At 36.0% G+C, this 13,457-nt stretch overlaps 1 protein-coding gene across 1 annotated transcript in view; it reads left to right on the plus strand.

Annotated features, from left to right (window-relative positions):
* LOC140147118 (stabilin-2-like) overlaps nt 1–13,457 on the plus strand; it is a 90,812-nt gene that overhangs the window by 54,952 nt on the left and 22,403 nt on the right. The window contains exons 21-37 of the mRNA XM_072168896.1: nt 39–197; nt 863–958; nt 1,768–1,863; nt 2,621–2,668; nt 3,338–3,595; nt 4,431–4,514; nt 4,832–4,975; nt 5,478–5,573; nt 6,677–6,811; nt 7,245–7,382; nt 8,417–8,473; nt 9,198–9,300; nt 10,080–10,121; nt 10,891–11,043; nt 11,290–11,385; nt 11,951–11,999; nt 13,079–13,140. Of these exons, the coding sequence (XP_072024997.1) occupies nt 39–197; nt 863–958; nt 1,768–1,863; nt 2,621–2,668; nt 3,338–3,595; nt 4,431–4,514; nt 4,832–4,975; nt 5,478–5,573; nt 6,677–6,811; nt 7,245–7,382; nt 8,417–8,473; nt 9,198–9,300; nt 10,080–10,121; nt 10,891–11,043; nt 11,290–11,385; nt 11,951–11,999; nt 13,079–13,140 (1,816 nt within the window). The remainder of the gene's footprint in view (nt 1–38; nt 198–862; nt 959–1,767; nt 1,864–2,620; nt 2,669–3,337; nt 3,596–4,430; nt 4,515–4,831; nt 4,976–5,477; nt 5,574–6,676; nt 6,812–7,244; nt 7,383–8,416; nt 8,474–9,197; nt 9,301–10,079; nt 10,122–10,890; nt 11,044–11,289; nt 11,386–11,950; nt 12,000–13,078; nt 13,141–13,457) is intronic.

Here is a 13,457-nt window from a genome sequence, read left to right on the forward strand (position 1 = left end):
CTTATTGTTTGTATCGTTTATTCTTTTATTGTCACCAGGCACAATGTACGTACCTTGAATCGGGTCTACATAGATGTGACTGCAATGAATTGTGGGAAGGCGATGGTTATCAATGTGTTCATATTGATCCATGTACCAAAGAGGATCATGGGGGATGCCATAGCAACGCAACTTGTATCTTCACATCACCTGGACAAGTAAGTCAGTTGAATCAAGCTTCGAACATTTATCAATGCTAATGGTATGGATGTACCCATCAGTACCTGTTGGGTAGAGGACTGGGACTGTGACAGCTTACATGCATGGTGTGATAGGCAGTTTAAGCATTTCAAACCATTACTGCAAACAAAATATTGACATGGATTTAGCATCACACTTGAAAGACCACAATGAGGAGGGACTTTGATACACATCTTAAAGGAATACCTTCCATGCATACCTGCTTGACAATGACATAAAAGCTAGCTTTGTTGCTCACAAAAATAACTTTGCTTCCCAGTAAGGCGACTTTGAACTCTCATCCCACAATTTGAAAATGGCCACCACAGCTTTTATTTGACTTCAGAGCTTGAGTGCAAAACATTAATTTAAGCCCTTTACAGTGAATTTTGCTGCAAAACCAACAAATTTAAAATGTCACAGAAAATTATTAAATTTTAGACAAATTTGTTTTATTTTGAGCAGAGTTTTATAAATTCATGCGACAATTGAAGAGTAGCGCCTGCGTGTTGGGCTGAAAATTGTAGGTAACCATAGCCAAGCCAATAAGGGAATAGATATGTGAGCATGAAAATAACTTATTTATGAAATATTCACCAACGAATGCAACCTTGCCATACCGACTTATTTTATTTTGTTTCAGAATGAATGCGAATGTAAGCATGGTTTCACCGGTAGCGGTCAATACTGCGACGCTATTGACTTCTGCAGTAGAAGAAATGGAGGTTGTCATCCACAGGTAAGAGTCAGTGATGTGTTATGTGATTAATAAACTGGACACAAAAAGTATTATTATACTAAATAAGATAATTTTTTGATGAAATTAAGACTAAATGAGGAAATCCAGAAGTTCGCAAAATTGAGGAATGTATGTGCAGCCCATTTTGATACTTCACTCAATGCCAGATTTGAGCAAAAGATATCCGTTTCTATTACAAAGGGTAACATTCAAAGGATGCAGTTGAACTACTTAATATTTTTCAAAAGGTGAGCTGGGAGTGAAGCATGATGTAACTAGTGCTTGCACTCAAGAATTGAGACAAATAAAGCTGACACACAAGAGGAATGGTATGGGTTTTATAAAGGAGATCTCAAGGCTTAATGGGGTGTCATTTCCACTCCACATGCATGCTTCTTCTAGGGGGGGGGGGCAAAAAGTGTTCCAAAACTTTCATTTTGATATTCTAATGGCCTTAACTCAAGAACTACAAGACCTATGGAAATATAAATACAATTATTAGCTTCTTTGATTTATTTCCTGTAAGGTCAAATGTATTAATATTAAGAAGTACACTGCAGTTTTCAGTTTTGTTGTCAAAATGTATGCATTTTTATTTTTTTAACCTGTTTTGGGCCTTTTAAGGCCAAATTCATACGCTTTTTCAGTCAGTTTTCAAAAAAGCCATTTACATGGCAGTAGAATGGCTCAGTAGTCACACTCACCTTATTATAATGTTTTACCACCTGTAATTTATTGTTTCTGCTGCTGATTTATAAGTACTAGTACTTTTTGATTTTAAAGTCTTATATAAATGTGTTATTTGATAGGCTGTTTGTGAAAACTTAGGCCCAGGACAAGTTAGATGCCGTTGTGAACGAGGATATGAAGGAGATGGGATGGTATGCTATTCAAATGTTGCTGTGGTAAGTTGATGGTAGCATGATTTATTTTGCTGAGGATATGTTGGCCATACAGAAGATGATTGTGCATAATGTAAATTTGGGTGCATGTACCACTACCAGTATGTGTGTTAATTGGAGTAAGATTCCAGTTCATGCACCCCCTCCTTACTGCTGGTGTTGGAATCAGGTCATGTTATGCTGCTTTACAGTTTGCCAATGTGTATTGTGCCACAAACTACAACAAATTCTTAGAAGAAAAAAGCTTTGAACACAGGTTATCATCGTTGGAGTGGGAAATGTGTAAGCCATATAAAATCCACACTACCCATGTGGAAGATTATGGAAATATCTTACACAGGGGGAGTATGTATTACAAAATGTAATTAGTACCATGACTAACTCTGTTTTGAAACTCACCCTTCCTCTGTGGAAGATTCAGGTTGAATCTTTATCAGAGTGTACGAAATTCAAATGGAGCTGCCTTATTTGTTAATCCATTTGAAATTCATACTCCCTCTGTGGAAGATATTTCCAAAATCTTCCACAGGGGTAGTGTGGATTTTAAACGGAAAAGCCCTCTGGAGAAGAAGAATAAGCCAATCATTTTAATTGAGAAAATTGCAGATGAGAACCAAATACTGCATCAGTGAAAAAGGGAAATGCAGTGTTTGTTGTTGCAGAAAATACACTCAAATCGTTAGATTACATACTGATCCTTTGACCGTTATTTTGTTCATATTTCAGAGCAAATAATCAACCTCCCTTTGTTTATTTACAGGAATTGTCTACATTAGCCAGTGTATCCAATTTTTATTCATTAATACAAGTAAGTGTTTGTCAGTATCATTATTGGATATTTTATGTGCCATGTAGGGCCTAGGGATAGTTTGCATATGTATGTGATATAGTCTGATTCAATCAAGCCAAAGGAAGGAATTTTGACAATTGATTTGTTATATACAAATATTGACTGCTATGAGGGGCATGGTTAAAATTATAGGCCGAAGGTGATACCCGAATAAAAAGCAGTCAATATTTGTTTTATATACCAAATCTTAAGATTCTTGTCATCTGTTTGGTTAAAAGCATCGATTTTGAAAAGAGAAAGTAATAGTTTCAATGCGAACGGCACAGACGATGTCTGCATAATTATAGCGCGCGGAAACATTTACGCGTGCGTAATATCATTTTACGCTGGGAACAAAGCACACGCAAAACTATGCCCGCTTTTAACCAATCAGATGGCGAGAATCTTTAAATGAGGTATATAATAATCATTATTACATTGCACAGTAAATAATTGTAATATTGCTGCCATCTTATTGGGTTTTTTTTGTATTTCGATGATCGAGTCGCATCACATGTGATAACAGATGTGCTTCATTATTACGTTAAAAAAAATCAAGTGGTCTTAATTCTATATTCCTGCATACCTACCATATAATGCCAACAATAACATGCTCATAACTTGCATATTTATCATGTTTATTGACAGAGAGCCAAATTGGAGAGATCACTTGTGTCCGGTCCTGTCACCGTGTTCATCCCTAGTAACGATGCCTTCCAAGGTCTGACAGATGAGCAGGGAGATCAGGTGACAGCCAGTGATGCATACATTGATTTACTTGTTCGTAAACATTTTGTGTCTGGATTGTACTCCAAGGAGGATCTGCTTAATATATCTGACAGCCAGGAATCATGGCTAGATACATGGCTAGAGGACCACCTGTTATACATATCTAGATGTGGAGAAGTAAGTGATTATAGCAACAACAACTATATGTAACCTGTTCTGACAAAACCAGGAACAAGTAGCAATGTTAACATATCAAGGAATGTTGATTGTTGGTACTTTTTTGTGTTTTCTTGATTTTTTTCCAAGCGCATCATTCGGCAACACAAAGTTTGCATATGCAGATTAGAAAATTAGAGTGGTTTGGAAAAGTTTCTCTTACCTTAAGGGGGTACTACACCCCTGCCCAATTTTGTGCCTATTTTTGCATTTTTCTCAAAAATTATAGCGCATTGGTGAAAGGTAAGATATGCATATTATAGGGGCAAGGACTACAACTACTGCACTGGAAATTTTATTTCAACACAGACAACAGTTGTGGTGTTACAGTCAAAAATGAGGGAAAACCAATATTTGATCAATAAATCAATTAATACTTCCCGTGAGTTGCTGAATTTTCAGTGCAGTAGTTGTAGTCCTTGCCCCTATAATATACATATCTTACTTGTCACCAATGCATTTGAATTTTTGAGAAAAATGCAAAAATAAGTACAAAATTGGCCAGGGGTGTAGTACCCCCTTAATCATTCATTGACCAAAAAAATAGTTTACATTGTCTTTTAACCTGCATGTTTGGCTGCTGTATTAAAAAGAAATTCATATGCAAACTTTGTGTTGCAGAATGATGTGCTTGGAATTGCCCAAATTATCCAAATTCTAGAATATTTTTAGCCAACAGGGATGGTGCTATGGTTACCAAACTTTCAGGGGTGGTAAATAAGACTAATATCTAACAAATGAAACATACATATTCTTACATCAATAACCATATCGTGGTATTTTTTGTTTCTTCCAGACTGTGTGCGTTGATCAAGCCAGGGCTCACATAGAGTATAGTGACATTGTGGCTTCTAATGGGGTCATTCATATTATCGATAAGGTAGGCAGGATCCATATTCATATTTTATTAAAAGATCCTTACTGAAAAGTATAATAATATATAATATATGTTTGGCTGTAGGGTTTTGTGCATGCATCTATGCATGGGTAATCGAAAGGTGCACTTCTACAAGGTTGGTTAGTACAATGGGTTTTTCATGTCCTCATTGCTGGTGCTTACATATAGGAAGTGTTGGGTATGTGTATGCAGGGGTGAGGTGATTACACATAGGGAGGGGTGGGTATGTGACTATGTGTGTGTTTAAACAGAATAGCTCAATAATTCTCTCATCATTTATGTGTGTGTGTGTCTTGCAGGTTTTATTCTTTATAGCAGAGCCCCCTGGATACTCCTCTTCAAGCTATGATGGAGGCGAACATAGTCATATTCCTATAGGCCTACCTCTACCTCAGGCTATGGCTCAATATCACAACTATCAAAACTTTACCCGCATCCTTTCGGTAAGAAATTTATTGCAAATGGTTGTTTTTTGTGTCAAATATTTCTTGTGTTTGGGTAAAGAATTTGAATGATATTAGCGGTAAAGAATTTGAATGATGTCAGCAGCAAAGAATTTGAATGGTGTTAGCCGACAGTCACACAAGATGGCTCTCTTCAGATAATACTCGTCAGATAATTTACTTGTTAAGAAGGGGTCAAATGTGATGAGAGTAAACCAAGTAATAGAGGTCAATCTAGTCCAGTAGTATACGCATTATGATTGACCCATTCTTGGTTTATATTGACAACCCTGGCACATATAATTAATTGTATGCCCTTCAGAATGTGTTTGAGATCACAATTTAATGTCAAAATGTGGTAACATATTCGTAGTAGTGCCCTGGATGCTTAAGAATCATCCTACCAAGCATACTTTAAGTCCAGGACTTGAGTCCCTTTACAACTTCAGCAGCATGACGGGGAGCTGATATATTATTTATCATTTGCCAATTTTTTCCATAGGAATATGGAGTACTAGATACGTTGAACCAAGCTGAAGCTTATACGTTGTTCATGCCTGGTAATGGTGCTATAAGAGCGTGGGATCCATCAAAAATGGTAAGTATGGTATATGTGACCCGATCATCCATTCAGAAGAAAGCTCACATTTTTCTCAATACCCCAGTAAAATTTAACTCCCAAGATGTATTTCATTTTAATGGTGTGAAAAAATGTGGTAAATTGTGGTAACCAGAAATGGAAGAATGTTGCTGTTACTAATGGAGCTTATGCACATATTTTGATTCTCATATCAAAACCGCTGGAGCAATACAATTTAAAATTTGAAAAATATTGATTGAATGGTTGACCCCGATGTAAGATAGAAAACTGAATATGAAAAATTGGACCACACCCCTGTAATTTAAGAATAGCTAGCAAAATGTTGAGGTGTTTGGCTATTGAGCAGCAACCCTGGAATATTAAAATGCAAATATTCAATGAAATAATAATTAATTATTTTTTGTTCCTCGATATTTCAGCTAATAGAAACAGCAACACTGTCAGGTCTTGATGATGTAACCAAACTTCCTTGTTGCCGTTTATTCATTGGTTGGTCATAAATCTTGTCTAGTTTTGTATTCTCCCTCAACTCAGACTAAACAACTGACTTAGAAAAGCAATCTGGATTAGGAGTAGAAGCTATAACACCATGAATAAAGACCAGGGTTTGTACAAAGTAGGCAAGATTTATGACCCACACATAAATAAACAGCAACCAGGAAGTTTGGTTACGTCATCAAGACCAGACAGTGTTGCCATTTCTACTAGCATCTAGAAACACCAGAGTTATCAATGTTCCTGATTGGAATTGAAATATTTCTGACCTGAAAAAGAACTATTTCCTTTTCACCAACTGCCATTTACGTTTGTGAAGACTTGTGTTAAAAAACATCCTCACATTTCTACTTAATTACATAGGTTTCATCTTGGTATGCTTGTGGTGATTAATGGTTTATGGAATGATGTGGGGCCATAGTGGTCAGCGACAACCTGTAAAGTGTGCTGAGGCTTGTGGATCAACGTCTAGGCGTTGTGCCTGTGCGTAGCGCACTATAAATCACTGCGCTTTTTTTTTATATTTTTTTTTATTTTTATTCTTGCTAAGTTGGCAACAACACAGAGAAGGTACCTCTTATATACCTTATATTTTTGTTTTTCAGAATCTTGACCTCCTTAAACTGCACATCATCCTGGGGCATACACTAGCAGCCAGTGATTTGAAGGATGGTCTACATTTGGATTCCTATCTTGGACATAATTACCAGCTTAGATTTCATATTACTAGAAGTGAAGAGGTAAGTCTGTGACTGACACAGTCTTTGTGATATTCAACTTTGTTTTGGAATTAATCATCTGTTCATAATTGCACTCACAATATGTGCCACATGTACAGCCTAATCAGTGTTACTGTTCACCTATTCAGAATAACCAAACATGAAATTTGTATAAATTACATATTATAAGGAGTGTGTTGGACCAACTGTAGAATGAATTTATAATGTTTTTGATAGATAAGTTTTAACTGAATTAAAAAATATTGTAAAGTTGTCTGAATAAATAAAAATGCTTGAGTTATATGTATATATTGATATATTATAATTTTATTGGCAAATAAAATATAAGTAAAAAATAACTGCAACATTATAAAGATTTTTCATTGAAACTAATGTTCTTGAGATTATTATTATAGTCTTCTTTTATACACCACATGACTTCTTTTTATTCTAGAATACTCAGTATTATGTCAACAAAGTTCCCATTGTAACAGAGGAAATCAACACCGACAAAGGTGTGGTATATGGCCTAATTGATGTCATCAACCCTGTGCCAAATCACTGTGATTTTAACAGGACTTCGTATATTCCGGTGAGTACATCCAAAGCTTTATTCCTTTGCTTCATAGTTGAATATACATAGCATGTGCTGTTAAAGAAGACAACCTGTATAAATGATTACATTTTGAAAATGTATGCAACATGGATGTACGCAAATACATGTAAGTGTTCCTGCTTAAAAGGGCATTTCGTGATCCACAGCCTCATCCCCCCCCCACTTTTCTCAAAAAAAGTTTTTATACCACTGGAATCGTCTGGCCACATAATGTTTATATACCAAAAATTTCTTGCGGATTAATTCGTTTAGCAAAAATATCGTCAAATTTTAATTTTGTTCTGGTATACCAGAACGAAATTACAACAGTGGCCTATGGAGCAGTGTTATGCACATAATCATGCATAACTCGCAAACGCAAAATCGGAATTGACTGAAATTTTGGAAATATGCATTTTTCGTGGATATCTACTGAAAAATGTCATAAAAAGAGGATGCTAGGATCACAAAATCCTCCTTTAAGTGGGATTTCAGATTTTTTACACTTTGATTTTCCTCCTTTTTTCTGCAATTGTTTTGTACAAAAGTATAGGAGCGTTTAAAATTTCAGTCTTGGCGGTTTGTTGACTGTATGCCTCTGTCGTATGTTTGGTCAATTGCATACCTGCATGATACAGTACTTTGATCATCACCATAAGTGGGAAGTACATTGTAAGAGGCTTATGTTAATTTCCATTGTTTTATACACCAAGTAATGTTGCATCTGTATTTTCATTCAAACTATTCAGTTTTAGTCATTCAATTATACTTTCACCATAAATATGTATGCAGGCCTGTAAGCAAAGGTGAAACCAGCATATTTGGTATGTTAATTGACAACTTGCTCCCTGTATCAAAACTTATTGGATTTTGTAGGAAATGTTGACTTAAATGTTGACTTAATGGAAATATTTGCTCAAATTTGCCAGAAAATTACATTTTCAATATCTGTACAGCTCATTCATATAAACTTGATATCACACATCAATATATTAAACTTGTTATTGTTATTGTTTGTTCTCATCTTCTAGAGTTCCTGCTTGGCTTGCAACTTCCTCGCGGACTGTCCAATGGGCAGCATTCCAATGGTAAGTAAATTAGGGATTCAATCATGTTTCACCGTTGTTCATCATTGTTTAACAAGGATGCGTCTGCGCTGTCTGCGTGGTTTCCTTCGTGAGGGCAGCTTTAGCTGCCAGAGCGAAGTAAACCACACAGACGCACCAGACATGAGTTGTTAAACGGTGATGAACAACGGTGAAACATGATTGAATCCCTTTCAACAACGAAAACAAGGTAAAGATCATCTAATTCACATGACTGTTTCATGAGGAATGTCACTTTCATTGCCACTCAACCTTAGGGCTACAAGAACGGTAATTTCTCTGTTGATATCACTGAGCAATGAAACTACAAAATAAAACGGCAATGTTTAGCCACTATTTCTCCAATATGAAAACCAAGTTCCAGGCATGACAAATTTTACACGCTCTCGCATAACGCATAATTATGCGTGTTTCTAATAACTGCATTCGCGTCACTGGAAAAGTGTGGATTCATCACTGATTAACAACATTTGGTTCCTGTACAAAGTTATAGGAAGAGTTGTTGAAGCAATTATGATTCCCACAAAGTAATACATTTAACATGTTTAATAACTTGGAATCCTATATTTCATTTTAATCTTGGAGATTATTCTTGGAGTCAAAAGACATTTTTTATGTGAAGGCAAAATCTTATCTCAAAAGATGTGGCCAATCTCCTGCGAAAGCTTTTTGTTGCGTACTCAGCTAGCATATTATTTTCTTTCAGGACCACTCATCTGAAAGTAATTGTCAGTACACAGAGGAATTATATGGGCGGAAATATCAAAGAGACGGATGTCAAACTCAGTGTATGATGGTGGACTATGTAAGTATAACAAAGATAATTATAGTATTATTACCCTCAATGAGTCGGTGATGTCAGTGCACATTTCATTGGCTGCAGCTTCAAATTGGCAGCATTCCTGCAATGTTTAAAGACCCCACATAGATACGCTTGTGAAACACTGCCTTAACACATTGACATCACTGACACATAGAGAGTGAAATACTTTAAATAAATTGGTTGATTTAGAATCCAAAGTTAGGCACTAGAGCAACAGTTTTGTTCATTTATGTTCTTTAGGCTTTTTTGGATCAATGATACCACTCAATCCTCTTTATATAGTATACCTCCATTTTGAATAGATATTGACATAATTGATGAGGAAGTGATCATAATGCTGTCGCATTTCTTTTCTACATAAAATCATATATGTATCATGCACTTGTATAAACCAAGGCACCTGTTCACAGATATATTTATGGAACAATTCTTATTTGTGACCTGTTCCCACGTTAAGTCGCAAGTTGGGAGTTTCGAAACATTCCAACGGTTGAGTTGCTGTTCTTTGTTTGAAGACACCTGTATAGTCTGTGGTATGTCCTTTGTGAATGGGGACATAATATGCTGTACTCTGTATTCATTTCATGGGAGCAGATCACATTTCTCAAAACAGCTAATCTAAGCTCACCTGTAGGTAGCTTTATCTGTCATTAATTTGATTGGCTTTCTTCACTGATGTTATATAAGCATTCATGTTATTTAGATGTTGATGTTCAAATCAAGTCTCTGGGTGTTTTAATTATACTTATTGTTATTTTTTCATAGATTCCGCAATGCTGCCCCGGTTTTACGGTAATGATTGTGAAGGTAGGTTGTCATACAAATAGAAATATTTCATTCTGCTGTAATTAAAATGCCAAATGAACAACTATGGAGTTGGAATTCTTTGGGGGTTAAAATATGTCACAAATACTTTGATTCTATATAGTATGTAGTAAAGTACAGGCCTACCACATAATGTGACATGACTTAATAATAATGGCAGTATTAGGCCTACCACATAATATGTGGCATGACTTGACAATAATGGCAGTATAATGAAAAACAGAGATAAAAAGACTAGTTTGCGTCTAAAATTCTGACAACTAGACAGAAAATGCCTTGCTGCACAGGTCGGCAACCAATCACGGCACACCTTTGCCCTGACGTCAGATGCGATTTAGTCTTTTTATCTCTGTATTTCATTATTGTAGGCCTACTATTAGGGGTACATTTAGGGTAATGATTGGGGTTAAGAGTCTGATCCACTCAGACTAAAGTCACAAATTTTGAAAATTGAATTATTACCACTACTAGCTTGCTCAGTACCTATAAGCTTATTGTTGTTTAAATCTGTGGTATATACTTGGTTTTAAAGTTATGAACTTTTTATTTGTCCATTTTATTTTGTTTTTTTATTGCTATTTGCTCGTTATTTTGCCCCATATCTCAATTTTATTATTACTGACTTTGGTCTGATTCGATCAGATTGTGTCACATGTTATCAATAAACTTAAATATCGAGTGATATATCATGTACCATTGGTAATAGAGAAGGGTCCTTACTAAGTAGTTGTTGTATTAATTTTGTTCTCAGAGTGTCCTGGAGGCCATGTCAATCCATGTAATGGACATGGTACATGCAGAGATGGACTGAACGAGACTGGCAAATGTCAATGTCAGACAGGCTTCAAAGGTACAGCGTGTGAGAGATGTGCGGATGGCAAATATGGCAAGCAGTGTGATCAAGGTAAGGGTCAAAGGTTATCAGCATGTCAAATGTCAAAGAGTTCATACAGATGGGTTATAAGGTATGTGAAGGTGGCAACTTTGGGGTGCAAAATTGCCTGTTGGTTAATGGTCTGTATATTTTTTCATCTATGGTCTGGATACATGATACATTGAACAGTAAAATAGAATCTTATGTAAAATTGAATGGTGCATTGTACTATCATCATCACTCCTAAACTTCTGAAATATTGATCTTCATCTGTAGAGTGCCAATGCATGCACGGTTTGTGTAGAGATGGGATGGATGGAGATGGTATATGCCGCTGTAATCGAGGATGGGCAGGACAATATTGTAACATTTGTAAGTATAAAGCAAGAATATCTCTTAATAACCAAAATCGGGGCCAATATAATTATGTAATCCAATATTTTTTCCGGTAGTCTTTCTGCTGCAACAGATGCTGGGTTTTCGGTTTTCTGCGGCGATTTTCAATTCTAGGCTGTGATTAACTGCTCAGGTTCTTGGCTTTTGTTCAGGCTTTGTTCTTCTCAAAATTTGTTGGTGCAGAAAATGCTACAGTAAATTTGCCGCTGTATCTGTTGCCTTGAGAAGAAAAAAACACCCGTAATAACTATATCTCAGCTTTTAAACAAGGTTAGCTGTAATGAGTGAAGGGTCTCTTTAAGAGGGTGTGAATTGTTGGCAAAAGAGAATAATAATTTTTAATTTAAAAAAAATGTAGTTCTGTATTTTTCTGCAATTGGGAGTGGTCTTTTGGCTAGCCGTCAAATATTTTTTTATAACTTTTGCTCACTCTTTATGATCAGAGTATTAATAATTAACAAGATTGCACTCTACCACATTTCGAAAAAATTCTTTATACTAAAAACAATTAAATATTTCTATTGTTTCTCTTTCCATTCAGCCAATGATATGGGTAGAGCATGTGAACCGGCGTGTGATCCTAATGCTTAGTAAGTAATACTTCCACTTAAGTCACAAATTGACATATGTACAATAAAGTGTAGTTGACCATACAATTTGCTCTCGTGTTGGTTTGAGAAACATGAATACACTGACATGGTGATTTTGTCAAAGCTATTTTGATTTTGTCAGATACTCAAAAACAAACCATATACATTTGCTTAAAAAGTTACCTTTTTCAGAGTCTTGGTTAGCAGCGGCGTTTTTCATTCAGCTGTTAGCTGCGACACCATCACTACGTCTTCATTCAAGACGTAGTGTTGGTTGTAAACACTAAGCTGACGCCGCTGCTAACCAAGACTCTGAAAAAAATAACTTTTAAGCAAATGTCAAGAATGACAGAGTCCAATATCAGTATCCATGCTGCCAAACCATATACAGTTGTTATAAACATGTTATTTGGTATCAGTATTATTTCAAAATTATGTTAAAAAAGCAAATGGAATGCATTCTCAACCAATGAACAAATAATGATCTAATGCAGTGCTTACATATTGGAAAGCACAGCCTACTGTACACAGGATGCAGATCATTTAATTTTCTCAATCTTCTGTAATTGACTCAGAATTAGAGAAGGAGAACCAAGACTCAACCGCCATCTTGATACAGGCATGGAGCAAAAATTGGGGTATTCAGTTTCACGAACAATCTCGAGCAATCGTTGTCATGCAAGAGCGACATGGATGATTGGCGCATTTGAGAGACGCACTTGATGTGACCTGCACATGATACCAAGATGCTAAAGATGAGACTCAGAGTTGTTTTAGTTTGTCTCTGCGCACCATCGGCAAGGACCCAAATACCCTCTATTTTCTCCCTATAGCTGCCAGCACGATTGTATGTGGTAGTATTGGGAGCCTTCGTTCTCATTCTCTAATTCTGTGGTAATTGGTTAGCTGCTCTGAAAGTATCAACTTCCAAAATTGCTTGCAATAATCTGTATATAAATTTGTATCAGTTTGAAATGCATTACATTTACTGCATGAAATTGTACATAAATTGTAGTGGATATTGCAGTTTACTAGTTGTTATGATAACAATATTTATTCATATTGTTCTCTTATTCTAGTTGTGTTGATGGTAGATGTATGTGCTACAATGGCTATACAGGTGATGGTTTAGCCTGTGCTGGTAAGTAGCTTTTTTATCTTGGTCTTGGTAGAACCATAAACTTAGATAATAAGTGGACCAAAGCAGTAAATGCTTACAAACAATTATAGCAAAGGTAACCCATTCAATGGTTAGATACAGAAGCCACTTGCTCTTGGGATTGAGATAGAGATTCCCACTTCTCAGCCGCTTTGGATGTAAGCATGGATTTAGGCACAAAGGATGTAAATGAACATCAAATAATGGGGATCTTTTAGCTTCAAATTAATTAAGCATATATGTGACATGATCAAGAGGAGTGAGTCACATGTCAACCCTGGTCGAAAATGAGTTTTACA

Source organism: Amphiura filiformis, chromosome 3 (genome assembly GCF_039555335.1).
Source record: "Amphiura filiformis chromosome 3, Afil_fr2py, whole genome shotgun sequence".
In the NCBI taxonomy this organism is placed as follows: domain Eukaryota; kingdom Metazoa; phylum Echinodermata; class Ophiuroidea; order Amphilepidida; family Amphiuridae; genus Amphiura; species Amphiura filiformis.